This window comes from Glycine soja, chromosome 11 (assembly GCF_004193775.1).
Source record: "Glycine soja cultivar W05 chromosome 11, ASM419377v2, whole genome shotgun sequence".
Classification (NCBI taxonomy): Eukaryota; Viridiplantae; Streptophyta; class Magnoliopsida; order Fabales; family Fabaceae; genus Glycine; species Glycine soja.
In genome coordinates this window covers 6,146,736-6,170,163 of record NC_041012.1, presented here as the reverse complement: position 1 = coordinate 6,170,163, position 23,428 = coordinate 6,146,736, and the positions used below count along the sequence as shown (strand labels likewise).

Below are 23,428 nucleotides of genomic sequence, written 5' to 3'. Positions count from 1 at the left end.
TAGTGGTATACTTTCAAAGAAAAACAATGGAGGTCTAACTTCTTGAAGAGAGTATGTGAGTATTATAAACCCTCTAGTACTGTATTCAATTTCTAGGGATAAAAAATAATGCTCTAAAAGGAAAATATGGATTACCATAATCAATTTAAGGGAAAAATAAATCTGGCGAAGTTAAATTTATATTACCACCAACACCCTACTCTGAATCAAAAGAAAACGAAACAAAAGGTGATCTTGGGCATGGATCAAAGAGCATATCATATAACATGTATGATCTGAGCTTCTTTAGTAGTAGTAGTGGGAGTAGAAAGAAGCAACAAACCTTAAATCCTAGCAAGGAAAACTAAAAAGCTATTTACATAAGTTGTTAATCCAAACGAGCCCAATCATCTGCAACATGTAGATTATACTTTCGTGCCAAACGATGAGCAGTTTTGTCAGCCATAATGCCCTCTATCATCTTAAACTTTTTGTAATGCACCTTAAGTGTCTCTTCCTGCTGCTTTGCTAGCTTCTCTTCGTCTTCTAGTAGCAGCTGAAATTGAAGCAGCACAAGCATACCCAAAACACACTTCATAATATGATAATACTACTATCTCTCACAGTAGACATCAAACATATTTATGATGATTAGCAAGCCACAGTTTCGGGTTTTATTTTGATTGCAGAAAAGGGGACTAAGTTTATTTAGCAAGATTGCCTTCCATTCTAATAAAAGAGTCTTCTAAGCCAATAGGGAGTGAACCAGTGCTGAAGAGTTTGGATAGTTAGCAAGAGGCCATAAGTTCAAACCAGAATGCTATCATTGAAAATAAATGAATAAAACGCATATTTTCTTTATACTTAACTACTTAAAGACGGCATCCAATTTTCCGACAAGACAATGCTTCTATAAAGTGGACTTGTCTATAAGGTGTATGAGTAAAGGGGTATCCACCTTTGATTTAAAGAACAAGAGAAGATTATAATATGGTTATATGGGCAACTCTGCACGAAGCTCCTACCAAAATGGAGTGTAGGAAGGATAGATGTTTAAAAATAAAAATCTTGATGTTGTGTCAGCCCTCACCCTCAATCTCAATTTACTAAAAATTTAAAAGTAGATAGAAACAAGCTGACTTCAAAGACATGCTTACATTACACAGAGTGGTGATATATTCTTTCTTTGAAAATAAAGCTAATAAATTCTGTCAATCACAAACTGAAAGATCAAAGCAACTAGTTAAGACTTAAGACAGAAAACATAACATAACAAATCAACCAGTATTTCAAACAGTGTTTTCTTATCCTAGATCATCAAAGAAAACAAAATCCATAGTTTCTGGTATGTTTAATATGGATAGATTATCTTTCCATCCCTAAGTTTCCCCAATTTCTAATTTTAAACCAGATATTACTCTGTTATTTCAATTTCAGCATAACTTCACTTACCTCTTCACAATTTATTAAGGTTGTGTGCTGACAGAACTTAAGAAATTAAAAATAACTTGTTACAGCACCATTTCCACCAGCCAGTTCCCATAAAGATACTAGTAATTATCACACACTCACTACAAAAATGCTTAACACTACTGCTAACTGCTCTTCAGTTAATGTAAATGTTGAATCAAAATATTTTTATTTAAGTGCAATATTTGACCGTTTGACACAAGCATGCATGTAAAAAGACACCAGAAACTTACATGAATGTTGCAAATAAAAATTCATTGGAAAATAGATATTGTTAACATCAACTCCTAGAAGCATACTCAGAAAATTGGAGAATTGGAATAGTAATAGAAATAAGACCCCTATAGAAAATAGATTGATTTCCAGGAATGAACTTACTTTGTCAAGGAATTCTACTTCTGCAGCATGTTTGCGAGTAAGATTCTTTACTTCCTTTGCCAGCTCAAAATCAGGATCACTAGGCTCCAACCAACGGATCTTGATCTTTCTGTTAGGCTTTATTGGTTGATCATCAAACATTTCCATCACAGCAGGCCGAGCCCTCACAGGCCGTGGCTGCCCAGACATCATGAAAGGATAACCCGCTATCATTGATAAAATTTCCTTGGCCTTTTTGGCAGAATCTAATTCTACTAATGCACACTGTGGCTGATTGCTTGGACCGATGTAGTTGGGAATAAACTTGACATTTTTCACAGTTGCAAACTGGTCAAGAGCAGTTCTTATCACAGATTCAGTGACTTGTGGTGACATGTTGTCCAAGTACACTGTCCTACTAACTTTCTGTTTAAATGCAGCATACTTTTCTGCTGATGACTCCATGCAATAAAGTGAATCAAACCTACAAACACCAAACTTCAAACTTAAGATAACTAAATAGGCATATAATTTCTATAGAACACATGACGTAAATATGAAATGGTAAAGAACAACATCTTCGCACCCAGACACCAGAATGATTTCCTTTTCATCCCATAATCAAACCCTTACCAATGCAAGTTACTTCAAAGCGGGAGGGCTCAAATATGTTCAACAGATAATTAGTTAAAGAGAAGTGTTAGGAACACACTATCTAACACATTCTTTCTAAATGGTTAAAATTATTGAAAACTACAAAATGAAGAGAGAAAATCATTAAATATAGTGTGGGATCCACATAATTTTGTCATTTTCAACAAATTTCAACCTATAAAAGAGTGTGTGCTCCTAGCATTTCTCTTAATTAAATTAATTCACCATTTTGATTGGGCACAAAACAATATAATTTCTCCAAAATGCAAAACATAATATTTTGGCATATACAAAGATCACACCAGATATCATAAATATCAATTTCTTCAGAGCTTGTGAGCTAATGTAGAATTAACAAATCATAAAAAACACAGAAAAATGACATTTGTTTGAACAAAATCTGTGTTCATTGGGGAATGTAAGGAGACGAAAACTTTATCTATTATAATCTTGTTAGATTTCCAACAAAAGAAGCATGTAATTTCATATGCTCCATTCTCTAGCATGTGCTATGGATCAAACATCACTTGCTTCCAAATAGTGATGATATGCAGAATTGGACTCCAGTTTGCAAGAGAAATTGAACCAATCAGAAGAAACAATTCAAATCTGAAAAAATTTCACCTACAACTACAAACCTATGTGCTTTCTTTCCAAGGATACAAACAGCACATGGTTTAGCTCAACTTATAAAACAAACAGCAGAAATTGACATAAAGGAGACACCAGCAACAGCATGTGAGCTTCTCAAAACCCATGGATTGAAACCAAAAGGGGACACTACCAACCACAAGTTTCAAGAACAAGTTTTAGGCATTACTGAGCAATAGCAATATCAGACTGTACAATCAGGTAAATCATCCATGAGAGATCCTAAAATCCACTTCAAGAAGGAAAATCCCAAACTTCCAAACCCTATATGCATAACCATGGAGCAAAACTATAACTCTCATGGGAAGAGCAAGAGAGATTAGAACCAAGGTTGTCAAACTCAAATATGTACATTCAAACTCACAAGGCGACTCATAAAAGTTTACCTAATACAAAAATAATATCTAAAATGGCAAAACTTAGATCAAGCTTCTCATATCAGGTTCTCTGGTCAAATAACAGACACATGACATGAATTTTATTTCATTAATTCTATAACACATATGTAGTGGAGGTGATTTAATATTAAATGAGCACATATCATCATTTGATTGGAGAAACTTAATGCTACTAAGGGTATAAGAGCATCTTTAAGGAGGGTTCTTGAGCCAAGGATTTGAGCTCAAGAACTCCTATCCACTAGATCTACTATTATTCTTGCTTAAGAGTTCTCCATGTTGGAATGTTGGATTCTAGGGAAAGAACTCCGAATAACCCTATTTTTTCCCAAAAATATTGTTTTTTTAATGCCAATTGAGAGAAAAGAGAGATTCTATTTTATTTTTCTGTGCAAGTAAAATTCAAGAACTCAAATTGGGTTCTAACATTAGAGCAAAAAATAACCAAAGTTCTTGCATCCTATGTGATCCACAAAAAGTGGTCCTCCATTAAAGATGCTCTAAGGATCTTGATGCAAGTTTTAGGCATTGTTTTAAATCCCGGATAGTGGCTAGTCCCAAAAACGCTATGGGATAGCCACTATTCTGAATTTTTAGTTTTTTTAACATATATACATATAATCTTCAAAAATGATAAAATTACTCAAAATTCATAATAAACAATAATAAAAATTCAGTGAACGGCAGAAATCTCTAACATGCCTAGTTGCTGGAGAGTGAGAAATCAGTCGCTGGAATGTTGGGTCATGAGAGAAACTAGGATTAGGGAGAGGGAGAGAGAGCAAAGCCCTTGGTTGAATCCATAAGCGTTGTCTGAAAGCAAGCAAACAAGATGTGTGTCCTAACGCATTTGAAACGTGTAAAAAAATGTGCCCAGAAATGAAGGCGTGTTAGGGTAGAAATTGCAGAAAGGAAAGGAAACGAACAACGTGTCTATGATGGTGGATGACTCACTCCCGCGCGGCCTGTCTGGGTTGAAGATTGCTCATTGGCAGAGAGAGGGTAAGTCCAAGAAATTATTCTTTTCGTCTTTAATTTATTTATTTCTTGCTCATAAACTTAAAGCTTAATTATTATTTGAGTCTTTTAATTTATTTTTTTAATGAATTTGGTCATCTTATTTTATTATTAAAAATGGTTATTCTTTTTACTTTTGGAAATTTCAATTAAGTCTTTTGTTTTTCTAAAATAAGTTTAATTTGATTTCATTTTTTTCTATTTGCTCCAAAATTTTAATAAAATAAGATTTAATTTGGGTTCAAATGATATCAAATTGAACTTATTGTAAAAAAATAAGGGATCTAATAAAAACTTCTAAAAATAAAAGAATCTAATAGAAATATTTTTAAAAATTAAAGGACCTAATTAAACCTTTTGATAATAAGAGGATCAAATTGAACTTTTAAAAATTAAATAATCAAATAACTAAGGGAGGTGTATTCAATTACGATTTCATATTATTCAATCAAGACTTTTAAATTGTAAAAATAAGTCTTGTGTATTCAATCAAGATTATCACAATTTTTTTAAGAATATAATAAAATTTGTTAGTATTCAATTAAGATCTTTTACCACTCATAAAAAGTTTTTTACTATTCAAAAGCATATAAATTTTGATTTATAATGGATTTCCATAGATTTTGAATGACTTTTTAGTAGAAATTATCCATCAAATGCAATTTTCAAATGTTTTGAGTTTTTGGATTTCAAATGCAATTTTCAAAATAAAACATATTTGGCAAAAAAAATAGAGCTGAAATGGTGTTTAACTCATATTTTAAACACTTTTACACCCATTTTCAAAACCAAGAAAAGAAATCTTGTGAATTTGATTTCTAGTTAAAAAAACACATTTTTATATTTAACTATGACACTTTTCGTTGTCACTATCACTAACACCATCACTATCACCACCATTGTCTCCGACACCAACACTAATACCACCTCTGTCATTGACACCACCACCAGCATCACCATCGTTGTCATAGTCATAACTAATTGCCACCACCACAACCACAATGTTCAATTCATTCAACACATTGAAGTTGCTAGCTCTTGCTCCCACAAGATTTGCTTCCACCATAGTGATGCTAAAGAGGTTTAAACATTAGAAAAAATGACTTCAAGGGATGGTTACTAGTGAGCAATGGCCTTCTTATAAGGCAAATGATATTAACAAGACAAAATCTGTGAAAGAGACATTGTTGGATGACATTTGATGGGACAAGGTAGATTATATACTTTCTTTCACTACTCCTATCTATGATGTTCTTACAAAAACAGATACAGATGCAGCTTGTCTTCATTTGGTGTATGAAATGTGGGACTCAATGATTGAAAATGTGAAGAAGGTCATATATTGACATGAAAGAAAGGGTGAAGGTGAAGAATCTACCTTTTATAAGGTAGTACATGAAATATTAATTGACTGTTGGACTAAGAGTACATCTTTCATTGTTTAGCTTATTCTTTAAACGCAAGGTGATACATTATATTCTTTCATTTATAAAGTATATTTTTTCCATACGTTTCTATATGCTATATTAATTTATAATAATTTTTTTATTATAGATATTATAGTCATGAAGTGAGATTCAAATAAAATTCCTCCACACCAAGATGGAGAACTTACTCGTGAAAGATTGAAATGCTTCAAAAGGTATTTTGATGATCATAATGAAAGAAGGCAAGTGAATGTAGAATTTGTAAACTTTTCTGGTGGAAGAGAAGACTTTGATGATATTGACTCTTTAAGGGATAGAGATATAATGGAAGCAAAGTCTTGATGGCTAGTTCATAGAGCTCATGCACCAACACTTCAAAAGATTACTCTTAAGTTACTAGGGCTACCTTGTTCATCATCATGCTGTAAAGAAATTGGAGTACTTACTCTTTCATTCATTCAATCAAAGGAAATAAGATGGCACCTTATCGGGCAGAGGATCTAGTATTTGTTCGTAGTAATTTTTGTCTTCTTTCAAGAAATTTCCCACAATATCATCAAGAAAAAACTAAAATGTGGGACATTGCAAGAGATGAGTTTGGATCAATTGATGAGAATGAAATTCTTGAAGTTGTATGTTTCAATGATGATAATCAAAAAGGAAGAGGAAGAACTTAGATAGATTAGGATTAACAGTTTTTTATTTATCTTTTCAATTATGATGATTTATCTTGGTACTTTTTTAGGTGAGACTCTTTATTAAATATATTAGCAAGTTTATTTTTAGATTATTTTTAAAGAGACAGTTCTTATTATACACACACACACATATACATATATCGTGTCCCCGTGTCTTATGTTTTAGAATTTAGTTGTGTCGCGGTGTCAGTGTCAAAGTATGTGCTTCATAGGATACAAGTAAAATGAAAAGGGACTAACCTTTCGTTACATCTTGATCTTGATCTGAACAAGACAACATCGTTCAATCCACAATGTAGGACAGAGTGCACAAAAGGAGGAAGTATTACACATATTAGAAAGGATATAATGGAAAAAAGGGTGGCACCGTCAACAGCCATAACTCTTGAATGATATCATGTTTGGCACTAACCTTCCACGACTTCTCGACCGGGATCTTGGCCTTTGTTTTTCAAAAGATCTTGACCGGGACCTAGGCCTAGATCTAGACCTTGACCGAGCCCTCCATGGGGAAGGGGACCTTGCATTCTTGAAATATTCAACCATCACCAAAGGGACAAATGGCTTCATTAATCAAATAATCTTAGAGTCTCCTCCACATTCCTTTAATCGTAAGTTTGGATTGAGAATCTCACATATATATTAAAACACCAAACTCATCTCATTTACAAATAAATTATTGCACGAAACTTGTAGACCCTTCCGGACAAAGGCGAAACTTGTAGTCAACTTAATGTAACAACAAGGATTTCTCCACGGTCCTTTCGCCAATGGCTCGAGACTGGGAGGGCCGTGGACGTTTAATCTTGGTCCGATAACACCCATAACTCAGCCGGAATTCTGGGATCCTCAGTAGATCTCCGCCCTCCGATGATCATCTTGGGGTTCTTGCCAAAATTGAGGAGATCAAATCCCAAATCAGCGTCCTAGGGCAATACTACCACAAGGTTAAAAACCGAGGGGGCTAGGGTAAACACCGAGCACAACACAACTAAATGCTTCAGCCATGGCCTATCTTCGGGACCTACCTACGAGGCTAAAATTTGACCAAAACAAATTCATTACCAAATCATTTTTCATGTTTCATTTCATTGTGCGTAATAAAACATAAACACAGATGAGGATCATGTCAAATGCGACAAAATGATCGTGCATCAGAAATAGTTTATTATCATGATTTCCATAATCTAAGAGAATTATGGGGTTTACCTTCTCGGTTGAGAATCGGCCTGCAAAATAATTGGGAAAAATATTAAAACAGAGAAGAAGAAGAAAAAACATTAGAAAACAGAGAAGGTCAAGTCGAAGAGAATAATCTGAGTGAGGGGAATGAATTGAGATAGAGAACTTGCCATTGCCACGAGCTAAGATCTTCAAGTGTTGACCTTCGAACGAAGAAGAAGAATTAGGTACAAGACGACGAAGGGTAAGGGTTTTGTCGAAATGCAGCAACGAAATACCTTCGATTCATACAGCGACGTGTAGGGGTGGGTAAAAGGACCCAGGATCATAGACTGGCCCGCGGGGCCCGCGGTCCACGCGGGTTACGGACCAATTTTTTTAAATGATCCATGATTATGTCATATTTTTGGGTCCGCCCCGCTTAACCCACGGACTTTGCGGGTTTGACTCGTGGGGTCCGCGGGTTGCCCGCATTAGATTTGATTTGTGTGACCCTGACCTAATTATATTAGGTTTGATTTTCTCTTTTTCACTTTAAACTTTTCTTTTAAAATAACAGATAAAGAAATATATTAAATAAAATAAAGATTTAAAGATAAAAGTAAAAAATGATAAACATAAAAAAGATAAGATTTTAAGATAAAAAAAGATAAGTGATAACATGCTAAAAATCTTCATTTTCATATCTGTAAGCTGTAAATAATAAAAATATCAATTCTTATCATTTAAGCTAAAAATAATTATTAAATAAATATTTTTAAAGATATTTCAATATATTTTTATTATAAAAAATAGCTCACATCATATTTAGCAGTTATCATTGTAGTAGACTAAGAATATTTTTTTCCTCACGGTTTTTCTCCACCACGTAGTCACGCACGCACATGCATAAGTCATACGACTTTTTTCCTTACAAGAAAAACATAATGCAACTCACATGGAGAAGGCTCAAGTTACTTCAAATATGGAATCATTTGTTGTTGGAGATGTTTAAATTTCATATTTTAGATTTATTGCTTGATTTTCTTTTGTTAAGACATTATTTATTTTATTGATGTAATTGACTAATTATTGAGATTTTATTTACATCTATATTGAACTTAATTTGATTATATTGTATTTTTTATTAAAATTAAAATTCTTTTAAAACTAGGCTCGCGGACCGGCCCGTTTGACCCGCGGGATCCGCGGGGCGGGGACGGACCAATTTATTTGGTCCGTGTAAGAAGCGGGGCGAACTGGCCCGGTCTGCTGCCAATGCGGACTTATGCGGACGGGCCATACGCGGGACGAGCCGGCCCACTTACCCACCCCTAGCGACGTGTCATGAGGGTCGGGTCATTAAGCTGGACTATGCCTGTTAACTTTTTTTTGGGTCGACAATGGACCAATTAAAGGGATTTTTATTCTCACAACCCTTTTAACTATATTCACACCTAAACTTATCTTTTTGTTTTTTTGAAAAGACCAAGCTACCCCTAAAACTCATCCCCACCTTAGACCAGCAATCTCGTTACAAGACCATGATAAGGATGAAAATGAAACTCGAATGAGTAACTGTGGCACACCAAGGAGTTCCGGTGAAGGTTGTAAGTTCAAATCTCGTACTACTAAGAATAAAATTACTTCTTAGATTTCATAAAGATTAACTAGTACAAGCTCTGCAAACTACGTTGTTTTGGTACTCATTTTTTGTGGTGATATGCAAGATATATAGACAGTGTTCTTTTTATTTGTCTTTGTTGCTGATTGGCATAAAATGATTTTACTAGGTTATAATTATATTGCATAGTAATGATATATTGTAACTGTTCAAGGTTCACTCTAGTGAAAGTACAATGGTCTCACAAAAATAAGGGAAGATGATGCCATAACCAGAACGAAAGCAATCAGGTGTTGGGGGTAATTTTAGTATATGAGAGAGTTTCGAGATTATTTTAATTAAAAACTAATCTAATTCATTAATTTTTATCCAGAAGTGTTCATTTTTATAATAATCGTGTTCTTACCTACTACCTAGTATACTGATATATGCGCGTATCTATGTACTCCCTAATACCCATAAGGAGATTTTGCTACTTAAAAAAGTGTATGGAAAAAAAACGTGCAATCTATGAAAGCATATTAGATTGCGAAAAAACTAACCAAATAAAGGATAGGGTAATGGATACAATCTATAAACTGGTGATCCTTTCAAAATATGAATCAATACCGTGTGAAAGATTTACAAGTGATCCGAACAATCATTTTTAAGTACAGAAAGCTACATAACTTCACCCCAACTTCTTTTTGTCCTCTTTCTCAGGAAGGGGCAGGCAACACATCACACAATCTTTATAAATCTTCAACAACATGAATTCAGGAGTTTAAGTTGTTAGGATATCGGGAATTGTTGTCGAGTGAGCTCCCAATATCTTACCCCCAGCATCCGGGAAATTTTCACAGTCTGGTAGGGATCTAATCTTCCCATCGGAATCTACCTGTACAGGATACTTGAGAAGATGTCCCTGCAAAAGTGAAAAATCTTCAGAAGCGAATAATTTCCAATTGTTTTCGGCAATCTCATTCACTTTTTCCACACACTCCAATCTCCCTGGTTCTTCAAAAGTTTCATCTAACATGCCAAGATGCTCTCCCCAAAGTGACATTCTGTAACCATAAATCTGCAGGAACAAAAACCATCGAATGTGATAAATATATAATATCACATGGTATATTGGCACACAAGAGCTAAGAGGTTCATCACACCATTAAGGCATCAATCAATTTTCTCCCGAGACATAGTACATTTAGGTACAACCATACAAGTGATACGTATAGGTGGAAAGTTAAACTAGCAATGATTTTTATTTCGTTACTTATCCACGAGACCATTAAGTAATTCAATAATTTGGGAGGAAGTCATTCACATTCAGTAGACGATAAGGGTGATTTCCAGGTCTACTTATGCCTAGAATCACTATGTAATCTATTACAAGACATGTGATTTCCAACTCATTAGAGTGCTCTCAGGGTGTCACATGTCATTTGCAACTCATTCGAAAATTCGCTATAAGAATCAGAATCTTAGGTAGAAATGCAAACCTGGCCATGTGGATGTCTTTTCTTTGCTGACCACGTGTAATGGGGTTGATATGCACCCATAGCTATCTCAGTATCTTTAGTACCAGCCATAGATCTTTGGTTTATATTAGCAGATCCAATTATAACATACTCATCATCAACGATCATCCCTTTAGCATGCACATAAATCATAAAACGGCGATATTTATATGCCGTTGAGACCTGACAAGGAAAATATACTCATATATTCATAACCCATTCTTGATTACAGAAGTATTTTAAAGCTCAAAAGTTGGGATAAAATTTGGATATATATAAAACCTTTTTCTGAGATGTACCCCCCCCCCCCCCCCCCCCAAAAAAAAAAATGAAATGTGAAAATATCTTCTACAATTTGAATGCTAACAAGGTAAAATCTATCCTCAATCCTCATGTATGAAATAAAGCAATCAATGTTTTGGACAGTATATATATTACAAAGCTTAGGGCAAACAAAAAAACATTTTAGAATACATCATTTTGTTTGTGAGTGAGTGAGTAATATTACAGGCAAGAGATTACTATTATTGTTGTCAATATGAAGAAAATTTCATCATCTACAGTAGAAGATAACTATGATATAAAGCAACCACATATTGTCTGATATACTGATAAACTTCACTTTAAAGAAGCTTAAAAAAAAAGAATTATACTTAAGGTATAAACAAGATGGCTATAATATTAGTTTAGAAAATCACCTGTGCACCATTTGTGCTTGAACTATCTTCATTAAAGTGTTCTCGATTACCAAGGCAATAGAAATTGAGGTACTCTTGCGGGTGCACATCAGTAAGTTGCATTGATTTCAATTCTCTAGCAACAACATCATACATCATTTGCATCGTCTGGCCCTGTATACAGAAAACATATAATTGAGAACAAATATTATCTTTTCTGTTACACTTATGATCTTTTGAAGCACATAACATTACAAATATCCACTAACATGGAGGGTGCACTTTCGAGAATAATTAAGTGCAAGTTTGGTAACCATAGATGAAAATGAAAATAAATGGTTGATTTTGATAAGATACAGCCAATGGACAAACAGACCGGTATTCAATAGGCTATAGGCCCGTTAATGAGGTTTATAGTAGGAAAAGAAAGTAGGTGCAGGGAATAGAAAATGAGACAAAGGATGTAGGCTCACAAGTGTATGAGAGGAGGGAACATATTCCACAAGGGGAATTGGTGGGAGTGAGGAGAGAAAGAGATAACAGAATTGACACATGGTGAAGAGGGAGAGAGAGAAGGATTATATAGGGGTGTCATAACCGAATAGGAGGTGAGGAAATTGGTATCAATATTGACTAGGCTGAGTGAAGAAGCTAGTCCTTACTCAGGAAAGGGGTTCTCTAATTTCTGTTAAAGTTTGTTTTCAATTGTTCATCTTGTAAGGAGCTAGTCTCTAGCCATTATCCTAGTTTTATTTTTATATTTTCTGGGATTGCAGCATTGTAACAGAGGTTTATACCTGATATAGTTTTAATTCAATATTAATATACTTTAGTTTTATCATATTCCTAAGTTTCTATCATATTTATGAGAACTCAAACCCTTGATTTGCTCTTCAACAATTACTTACACCGTACTCTAATAAAGTGCACTTTAGAGGCATAACCTTAGACTTCACATTCATAATTGTAAATTTCCATCATTGGACAGTCAAAACAATAGACAATCAGATACCTGCCAAAAGAGGATTTCTTGCATGGCCCCAGTTTTAGGATCACCTTCTGGCCACATTGGTAAAATAATATAGACAGCAAATCTCTCCTTAGCTCTGATTTTACTAGCAATTTTCAGTGCCAATTCCATTGGGATGAGATTATCAGCCCCTGACCACAGAAGACAAATGAGACATCTAATTCTCTTTTATTTCTTTTTCTTTTTCTTTTATAGAGAAAAGATGTACAAACAAAGGAATTTGAAAGTATATCTTATGAAAAAGGAAGCAACAAAAGCAAATAAAATAATACCATTAATTATTTATTTTTTCATAAAAGAAGTTTTAAGGACAAAGAGAAGAAGATTAGAAAGAGTTGGGAGGATACGAGTTCTTCCGGACTAAATTAAACTAAATATAATAACATAATTATCATCATTTAATCAGATTTGAACCTAATTCACACCATATCAACAATTGTTTCCTCTACCTGAATATATATTTCCAAAATATACACATTCAACTTTTTTTTCTTTTCAGTAAGATCAATGTAATCAATTTTTATAGAATGTCCTTTTTCTGCAGAACAGAGAAAAACCTCGCCAAATTATAGACAACTGTCTTGGTTTTCAAAACCATGAATTTAAGCCTAACCTGCATCTTTATAAGCTGGCCATGCATACGATGATCCAATGAAGTATTGGTTTTCAATATAAATAAAATGTTGAGCAGATCTGATCGCTTGAATGTATGCTGTTTGAATGCTTTTGTCTATAACCAAATTTTTAGCACAGATAAGATTCTGCATCCAAAATTATGTTAATTAGAGGGTGCAGGATAAGATTCTAATCAATTCAATATATAAGATTCTAAACTCAATATATATAGGTTGGGTTTGCAAACTAGTACAGAGTCCACTCAACATATTTTGAGTTTCTGTACTGATGAAATAGGATGAACAAACAAGTAAAACGCTAGTTAATGAACCTGGGACAGAGCAATATCAACACGTTTGGGAAATCCTTTCAGGGATCCTGAGTCAATGGATCGGAAGATCTGTAAGAGTAGGGAAACAATGTAATGAAAGGAATTATATCCAAAATCAAGAAAAAATAGCAGGCAAGTAACATTTACTCAAAACTAAGCTTGCATTGTCCAACCTGAACATGCCAGTTTTCAGGATCGTCTTCACTAGAAACCCACACTAAAGGGTCATCCTCTGGAACAGTATAATAATCCGATTTATCCTTTAAGGTAGCAGCACCAGAAGGACTTAATATCCATGAGATGCGTTCTATTCTTATTAAAGCATCATCATGCCATTGAGAGGTTTTTTTGAAAAGGATTGCAAACTCTTTCCACTTAGTTGCTTTTCTCCATCGCTGCTCAAAATTAATAAGAACATCATATGCAGCAGGTCCATCTATTCTACAGTGCAAATCATGCCAAGGTTGTCTGGGAACTCTTGTTCCAGCCTACCACAAACAAAATATGTAGAGTGTTGAGAACTGAGAAGTAACATAAATCAGATGATGTGTCAATTTTTTTGTTGGAAAAAACAGAAGAGAGAAAAAGAAAAAGTGTTACAACATTGCAATAAAACAATACTTCCTACAACATAAAAATAGCAAAACATAATTGGCTTTCACAATAAATAATCCTTAGATCTGCAACCTACAATAATGATGCAAGACAATAAAAATCTTATAGTTATTACTTATTACCTATCTTTAACTAGGTCCTTAACTAGGTCATACTAACAAGGTTACAAGGGACAACATAACAAGATGTTTAGAGCTGACAATTACAATTAGTTCCTTAGCATTCATTTATCAAACTGAATCCAATAAATTTGATATCTAAGATAGTTCTAGAACGTTATTTGGAAGCAAATAACACAATTGGGTTACTCTCAAGTCTAAACGAGGTTCCAACTGAGAATTGGTCACTTAAGAAAGGAGAGCAAATACTTGTAATAATGGCATAAAGACAACCTATAAGCTGACTCAAGAACCAAGACTCAGCTCTGGTGGACTAACATGAGGCACCCCTCAACATCCCACATGACAGAGACTATCTTTGTCCCAAAATATTTTTTCCATTCCTGGATAGTGGAAATTTTCAATCAATGGTTGTGGCGGGTGGGGATTTGGAAAGGGATCTTAAGTTGCGCCATTGCGGTAACAAACCCCAACTATAGGAATGGTGTAGCTCTTCCAATCCCACACTCTTGGTGCTTATGCGCAAATTACAAAATACAAATTCTATGGAGAAACATAAATATACTGGGTGACCTAACAAACAACATCAGTGTCTCTCAAGGGAGCTTTTCATACAATCTACTGGTGTATCTCTCCAAACCACTTTGGGGTTTCACCAAGACATTATCAATGATATTACATAATATAAATTTCATTCAGAAGCTACTATGTAATTGGCAGACAAATCATGGATAATAGATTAGAGGGTGTACACTTTAGTTTTTATTCCGACCAAGGGTTCAATGATGGCATTAAGGATATAACCAACGAAGATTCTATTGAAAATAGTTAAAATAAGACTTTCCTGTTTTCTAACAAAATGAAAGAATAAGTGAAACGCTTAACAAATTATTCCCAATTGGGCTGAAACTTACAGGAAATGTAGGATTGTGGAAATCGCCATCAAATACATCGTCAAGATTACGAAACAGACGATGCTCGGGTGTGTCATAGCGACCATCACAAAGATCAAGACCTCCTATAAAAGCAGTTATCTTCCGGTTATTGCCGGCAGCCTGTGTGTCCACAATCACACATTTTTGGTGGTGTGTGAAGACTGTTCCAACAACCTGTACCAAAAACAACTCCATGACACTGTTTGTCTCAAAAGACAGGAAACAATTTAACAATCAATAGTTTTACAAGTATAAAGGAAAGGAAAAAATGAATAAACAGAAACGTATTTGTTAACTTCAAACAGATAAATTAACAGAAGGTATAATTCCCATACTAAATTTTGCTTCTACAAAATACATACCCACTGTTTAGAGCTTAGGCCACAAAATACAGGGCATTTCACATTTGACTCCACTGAAAACTAGCTCACAAAGAATCCTATCTCCTGACAACATACAGGAGGGACATATCAAGTCTATGGAACAACATAATACAAATAACGAGAGTAAAAGAAAAAACACAAGGCAATAAGAATTGGCTACGTTGTTATTATTATCTAAATCTAACACGCAGCCACCATCAAGTGAACATCCACGGGTAGCCAAACTCAAAACTTAGGCCTAGTTCATTTCCAGTTTTCAAAAACAGCTTCTAACATTTGTCCCTTAGTACATTCGGGCGTGTTTGTTACTAGTACATTCCATTTTCTAAAAGTTCGTCTCCTAAGCACTTGAAGAAAACAGAAGAGCATGAAAAAAATATCTCATCTGTTTCTGTTTTCAGTTTTTAAAAAACATATTTTGGAAACAATTTTCAAAACTTAATAGATTTTAGATGAGAAATTGATCACCAAGTAGTGTGGGATTGCTTTTAAGTGAAAAGGGAACCAAACCCCGAATGACCCCAACACTTGCCTGTTGCTTCAAGAAGCTCATCTTGCTGCTGGCATACCGAGGCGACAGAACACACATAACAGAAGAATGCTTAAAAAACTTCCTGGTTTCCTCATCATGAGTCCCCATCACACCAGCCTGCACTTAAAACATCATCAATCAGCAACAAATAAAAGATAACCAACTATTGATAACAAAAACAAAACAATGCAAAATGCCAACTAGAGCAAAACCCTCACCGTCTTGAGGAAAACCTTATCGTGCGAAGTTTTATCATCCCAAACCAGCAACAACACTCTCACCCCTTCTTCAGACTTATACTTAAGCAACTCACCAAGCGTCAAATCGCCACCTCGCGGTAACGGCCTAGTAGGCTCTCTAACGAGCCTCACCTTGTGATAAATAGACCAACCAACCAAATACACCATGTGATGAGCCTCAGAAATAGCATAACAAATATCCTCCCAACACTTCCCGTGCCTATAAACATTTCCATTCTCAAGCTTAATCTCCGGTATCTTCCCTTCACCAGATTCCGTACAATGTGCGTCCTGGTACAGCCTCACCGAACTCCCCTTCCTCACCGGAAAATACGTGTGCCTCACGCCGTTGTGCTCGGGATCCGCCGCAATGCCTCGCTGGTACAGTAAATTTTCCGACACCGGAGTGAATTGCATCTCCACGTGCAGCGCCGTGTCCGGCTTCGGCGGCTTCCCGGACGGCAACAGAACCGGAAACCACTCGGAAATCTTCGCTCCGGTGGCAATCCGCCGCGCCGGGACTTTGACCGTTCCCATGCTCTGCGCGCCGAAAACGTCGTCGTCCTTGACGCGAAACTCCAAATCCACCACGGGATGCGCGAGCGGGATGTGGAACTGTTCCTTCCAGACAGGATTCTGCGCGTTCTTCAGCACGCGCGTGCGCGCCACCGTGGCTTGCGGCACCGAAACGGTGACGTACGGGTCGCTCGTGATGATCCTCCGATGATGGTGCGTCCGTGTACGCTGGCTGCCGCCGTCGCCGTCGGCGGCGGCGGGAGCGTCGGAGTGGAATTTGATAGTGTCGCAGGCGGTGACGCAGCGGCGGAGGCGCTCGGAGAAGATGTCCATATTGGGCAAGTGGCGCGCCTCGATGATTTTCAAATCGAGGTCGCCGTGAAGATAGGTAACGCCATTGTCGTCGCCAGTATCCGCCATGGGAGGGAGTGAGTGTATAGTTTTGAATTTACGCCCGGGAGCGAAACGGGGGCTTTGTAGTGTAGAAGGGTTTGGTATAGCGTAAAACGAAGGCAGTGAAGTCACGTGGATGTGGTGGTTTGAATTAGAGTGCGGTTTTTGTTAGCTTCTGGTTTTGGATTTGTGTTGTGTCGCGGAGGGGACAGAGTGTGTTTCTGTGCTGGCGGGTTTCAAAGAATTCCACATGCCATATCATTTTCACGTCAATAAAAATTGGTTTCAATTTGGTACTGTAGCAACAACAACAGTAACGGACTCTACTAAAAAAAAAATACTTCATCCGTTTGTTTTTAATTGACATATTTTTTTTAGAAACTTTGTTCGTATTTATTTATATTTGCAAAATTTGATCATATTAATTATTCTTTTAGAATATGTATTTACGGTGAGGTGAAAAAAGGAATGAATCAAATAAAAAATAATACAATTATTTTATTAGAATGGATTATATTTTTTTATTTCTACAAAACTAATATAAAAAGGAACTGATGCAATAACATTAATGCACGGAGTACGGCGTTGGGACTGGAGAGTACAGGCCTGCACGGAACGGAATCGCCAACGCCACGTGATGGCTGTTAAATTATTGGTTTGTTGCTATGTTTTTTCCTGGCAGTTGTTATTGTAATTATTGTAATTAATTAATGTAATCAACTATTGATTCTTGATCAGATCTTTGCACGATGTTTTGTTGATGGATCGTGGGATCATGAAAGTATATCAAATCGTTCTCATCCTCGTTGTGTTGTGGGCTTGGGTGTAGGTAGTGGTGGCGTGTCAGTGGGCCTTATCGACGACATTCAACTACCAAGTGGGCCCCATCTTGGGCTTGGTATTGCTTGGATTCCATTTCGAGCTAATCAAGTCCCTCGCGGAAATCGTAATGATTCATTTACCTATACTTACTTTCGTCCGTTTGTCTTTTTACAAAGTTTTTGTATTTTTTTTGGATGGGATTAAAGAGTAAAAAAGTTGTTCATGAACTTTATTTTTCAGATGGGATTAAAGAGAAAAAAATATGTTCTTTTCTTTAGTGTTTTTTCATGAACTTTATTTTTTTAATATAATAGAATTTTCTCAATATTTTGATCTTAAAATTGTTTACTACTTAAATTATCCTGATAAATTATATATATATATATATATATATATATTACTTAAATTTTTATAGAGTCAAAAACAGAGAATTAGCAACAAGACCACATATTCTAAAAAAAAACATAAACAAATAAGATCACGTTTTGTTTTGTTATTGAGAATAGTCCTACATTAGATGTTTAACAATGAGTGCTTATATAATTTAGTAGGTCATCCCTTTACAAACCGGTTTTTAAGGAGACTTTTAAGATGATTTTGTTGCATTATAAATTTAATATTTGTATAATTTTGCCAATAAAAAGATGTGACCCGTTGCAAATGGGTGGTCCTTTTCATGGCTTACTCCATGCAGATAAAATCATAAATTTGATTCATCAACTAAATTCATAGAATTTGTGAAACATTCAGTGTGGGACTCACTAAATACAAATCTACGCTGGTAAATACAACCAATGAACTATAAATTATGACTTAGTTTGGTTTCTGCAATTTATAACCTTTGATTTTTTATACGCTACTGTCATTTTTTTTTTCTTTGGGTGTGTATGGAAATAAAGGAAGCCAAACAGAGAGTATTTGGTAATGACCAAAGTTTTAGTATTTGGTAAATTAAGATTGCGGTTATACGTAATTATAAAGGAAGGGAAAAGTATGTTTAATAACTTAGGAAATAATTCAATGGAATCTTGGTGAGTTGGAACTAGCTAGGAAACTTTCATCATGCGATGATGCAAAGATACGAAAACCAGATTCCGCATCCCTACCCCACGGCCATAAGCCTCCCTTTGTTTTTTTTTATAAGACAATAATTAAAAAAAAAAGTTGCCAGGTCAAAGTGAATCACCCTGTGAAAATAAATATCACAGTTCCTTAAATAATATATATATATATATATATATATATATATATATATATATATATATATATATTAGGAAGGGTTCGTTATATCATGTTTCACGTGATTCAGCGGCAAAATGGAAAATTTCCTTTCTTGTTTGGTTATTATAGTGTTAATAACAATAATAAAATTACATGTATAAATAAACATTATATTATTTCATTACTCTTCATGACCCAAAAACATTAAACTATAACATACAACATAATATAAAAAGTCAAAAAAGTTATAAAAAGTTAAAGTACTAAAAACAAAAAAGTTTAAAAAGTTTAAGAACTAAAAATATAGTAAACCGTTTTTTTATTTCTTTACTTAATTTAAAGGCAATTTTGAAAAGTCAAGGGAGTTTGACAATCTTGCTAAGTTGGTAACGAAGGAAATTTGAAATTTAATGGAAGCAACTGGTATGAGATTTTTATTTTGGGTGAATTAAGAAGTATGAGATCTTGAACTTTTTTTTTTGAACAAAGATCTTGAAGCTGAGTGTAGATAATTAATGCAGATATGAAATAAGTCCACACTTCACATCATAATAGTTATAATTCCGTTAATTACAATTCGATGAAATGTGAAAAGTATCTTCTACAATCTAAATTCTACTAGGTAAAATCCATCCTCTGACCTCAGTCTAAAGTCTCAACTATCAAAATTGAATGAAAAGATATTATCTAATAAAAAGTCTCTTCCTTACTGTAATTAGAACAGTGTATAATTGGGAAAAGAGGGATTCCAGCAACAATTTTTCTTTTACTATTTGATCACAGAATATAAGTATAGCAGCCAAGCCCATTAAAAGATTGGCATATTATATGTATTAATTAATAATTCATATGCCAATTGCCAAGGCTATCATATCATAAGCATAGTGAAAGCAAAAGCTAACGACATTTTAAGTAATTTAAGTGGCAGAACTGCAGATGGAGGCTGGGTGAACATTCACATAAATGCTCATCTCCTGCTAACTAGAATATTAAATTATAGTGTTAAGTTCACTCAAAAAATGGTCAAGGCTTTATACCAAAATGTTGTATATTACAATTGACAAATGAAGGAAGCTTATATTTTTCTGCTTCGTCTAATCCTCTATGATCTTTTGAAACACTAAACTTCAGAGAGATCCTCTGACATGGAGCGTAAAGTGCGGGTTTGGTAACCATTGATGAAAATAAATGGTTTATTTTGATATTCTTATACGCACGTGAGTCGTGAGGCACCTCTGCTTCAATGAAACTTAAGCTTGGGATTAGATCAATAGGTGAAGCAGGAAAGCATGCCTTCAACCATAATCGGCAGATTATTCAACTTGGGAAACTGGGAAAAGTTGAAGAGGCCATCAGAATCTTCTTTAACATGACCCACAAAAACCTTGTAACATACAATTCCATGATATCTGTGTTGGCCAAAAATGCTAGAATCAGAGATGCTCGACAACTGTTTGATCAAATGTCCCTTAGAAACCTTGTTTCTTGGAACACCATGATTGCCGGATATCTTCACAACAATATGGTTGAAGAAGCCAGTGAGCTGTTCGACGTAATGCCAGAAAGAGACAATTTTTCATGGGCTTTGATGATAACTTGCTATACGCGTAAAGGGAAGCTTGAAAAGGCTAGAGAATTGCTTGAGTTGGTTCCTGATAAGTTGGACACTGCATGTTGGAATGCAATGATAGCCGGCTATGCAAAGAAGGGCCAGTTCAATGATGCTAAGAAAGTGTTCGAGCAGATGCCGGCAAAGGATTTGGTTTCTTACAACTCAATGTTAGCTGGATACACACAAAATGGGAAAATGCATTTAGCATTGCAGTTTTTTGAGAGCATGACTGAGAGGAATGTGGTTTCATGGAATTTGATGGTGGCTGGATATGTTAAGAGTGGTGACCTGAGTTCTGCTTGGCAATTGTTTGAAAAGATTCCAAATCCTAATGCTGTTTCTTGGGTTACAATGTTGTGTGGGTTGGCAAAATATGGAAAGATCGCAGAGGCCAGGGAACTTTTTGACAGGATGCCCAGTAAGAATGTGGTTTCTTGGAATGCAATGATTGCAACCTATGTTCAAGACTTACAAGTTGATGAAGCCGTTAAGCTGTTCAAGAAAATGCCACATAAAGATAGTGTATCATGGACTACAATAATTAATGGGTACATTCGAGTTGGTAAGCTTGATGAAGCACGGCAAGTTTACAATCAGATGCCTTGCAAAGACATCACAGCGCAAACAGCATTGATGTCTGGATTAATACAGAATGGAAGGATAGATGAGGCTGATCAAATGTTTAGTCGAATTGGTGCACACGATGTTGTTTGTTGGAACAGCATGATTGCAGGCTATTCACGGAGTGGAAGAATGGATGAAGCTCTCAATTTATTCAGACAAATGCCCATTAAGAACTCAGTTTCTTGGAATACTATGATTTCTGGATATGCTCAGGCTGGACAAATGGATAGAGCAACAGAGATCTTTCAGGCCATGAGGGAGAAGAATATAGTTTCCTGGAATTCTCTTATTGCAGGTTTCCTACAAAATAATCTATACTTGGATGCTCTTAAGAGTTTGGTTATGATGGGGAAGGAAGGAAAGAAACCCGATCAATCAACTTTTGCATGTACCTTAAGTGCATGTGCTAATCTTGCTGCTTTGCAAGTAGGCAATCAACTCCATGAATATATTCTGAAGAGTGGTTATATGAATGATTTATTTGTTGGCAATGCCCTGATTGCCATGTATGCAAAATGTGGAAGGGTACAAAGTGCTGAACAAGTGTTCAGAGATATTGAATGCGTTGATCTCATTTCCTGGAATTCCTTGATTTCGGGTTATGCTTTGAATGGATATGCAAATAAGGCATTTAAGGCCTTTGAACAGATGTCATCAGAGAGAGTGGTTCCTGATGAGGTTACCTTCATTGGGATGTTGTCAGCATGCAGTCATGCTGGTTTAGCAAATCAGGGTTTGGATATATTTAAATGTATGATTGAAGATTTTGCTATTGAACCCTTGGCAGAACACTACAGCTGCCTTGTTGATTTGCTTGGCCGCGTCGGTAGGCTAGAGGAAGCCTTCAATACAGTGAGGGGGATGAAGGTGAAAGCAAATGCTGGATTATGGGGTTCACTGCTTGGGGCCTGTCGTGTACACAAAAACCTTGAACTTGGAAGATTTGCTGCCGAGAGGCTTTTTGAACTTGAACCACATAATGCCTCCAATTACATTACCTTGTCAAACATGCATGCTGAGGCTGGCAGATGGGAAGAGGTTGAAAGAGTAAGGATGCTAATGAGAGGCAAAAGAGCTGGAAAGCAACCTGGTTGCAGCTGGATTGAAGTGCAAAATCAGATACAACATTTTCTGTCGCATGATCCGGCAAAGCTCAGACCTAAAAATATTCAGATTATATTGAATACTTTAGCTGCACATATGAGGGATAAGTGTAACACATCTGACATGAAATCAGCTTTTGACATATTATGATTGGAATTACCCTCAACCTACTCACACCTTCACAGCTTTAGAATTACATTGAAAATGTAAATTGAATTCCTAATGTATTGTTTGATAATTTTCCTTCTTTAAATATTATGAAAGTTATGGTGGAATGGTGGATCAGCAACATGCATAAGTGAGGATTTAAATAAATTGAATAAATTCTTATTAAATTGAGTCGAGTTCAACTTGACTTAGCTCATCTATATTTATTTGAATCGGAATAAACAATCAATTTAGTCTATGAAGTATTACTCTCTCTCCTAAAGTCTTTAAACTAATGAAATTATATAAATAGTTCTAATGTATTTGAAATCATACTATATTGTCTCTCAAGTAGTCTTCAAATTAGTCCCTTAATGTTAGTAAAAATATATCAACCTGGGGACTAAATTGATGAATATTCAATATTTTAGGGACTAATTATTTCATTAGTTTAAAGGATTATTTAGGAGAAAAGGTGATACTTTAAGGACTAAATTGATGAATATTCAATACTTTAGGGATTAATTATTTAATTTCATTGGTTTAAGGAGTATTTAGAAGGGGAAAAAAAGGTGATA

The 23,428-nt window shown here is 35.3% G+C and overlaps 3 protein-coding genes across 5 annotated transcripts; 1 reads left to right on the top strand and 2 right to left on the bottom strand.

Annotated features, from left to right (window-relative positions):
- Nucleotides 1-114: 114 nt before the first annotated feature.
- On the bottom strand, nucleotides 115-4,541 carry LOC114376835. 3 transcript variants are annotated; one of them, XM_028335131.1, is made up of 4 exons: nucleotides 4,436-4,541; nucleotides 4,212-4,322; nucleotides 1,828-2,290; nucleotides 115-535 (listed from the first exon to the last, which is right to left on the bottom strand). In XM_028335131.1, exons 3-4 carry the CDS (start codon nucleotides 2,269-2,271, stop codon nucleotides 368-370), a joined length of 612 nt encoding a protein of 203 aa, XP_028190932.1. In that variant the 5' UTR covers nucleotides 2,272-2,290; nucleotides 4,212-4,322; nucleotides 4,436-4,541; the 3' UTR covers nucleotides 115-367. The 3 variants fall into 3 exon arrangements, with proteins under 3 accessions (XP_028190932.1, XP_028190930.1, XP_028190931.1); XM_028335129.1 differs by having other exon boundaries at nucleotides 4,464-4,513; XM_028335130.1 differs by lacking the exon at nucleotides 115-535 and adding an exon at nucleotides 542-750 and having other exon boundaries at nucleotides 4,464-4,523.
- Nucleotides 4,542-9,962: 5,421 nt separating this feature from the next.
- LOC114376176 (phospholipase D delta-like) lies at nucleotides 9,963-17,573 on the bottom strand. The gene is made up of 10 exons (XM_028334142.1): nucleotides 16,391-17,573; nucleotides 16,173-16,289; nucleotides 15,237-15,431; nucleotides 13,762-14,076; nucleotides 13,589-13,657; nucleotides 13,256-13,403; nucleotides 12,625-12,773; nucleotides 11,634-11,786; nucleotides 10,918-11,118; nucleotides 9,963-10,496 (listed from the first exon to the last, which is right to left on the bottom strand). Exons 1-10 carry the CDS (start codon nucleotides 17,345-17,347, stop codon nucleotides 10,200-10,202), a joined length of 2,601 nt encoding a protein of 866 aa, XP_028189943.1. The 5' UTR covers nucleotides 17,348-17,573; the 3' UTR covers nucleotides 9,963-10,199.
- A 2,662-nt stretch (nucleotides 17,574-20,235) lies between these two features.
- LOC114374679 (pentatricopeptide repeat-containing protein At4g02750-like) lies at nucleotides 20,236-23,053 on the top strand. The gene has a single exon (XM_028332352.1). It carries the CDS (start codon nucleotides 20,607-20,609, stop codon nucleotides 22,851-22,853), a length of 2,247 nt encoding a protein of 748 aa, XP_028188153.1. The 5' UTR covers nucleotides 20,236-20,606; the 3' UTR covers nucleotides 22,854-23,053.
- Nucleotides 23,054-23,428: the final 375 nt, after the last annotated feature.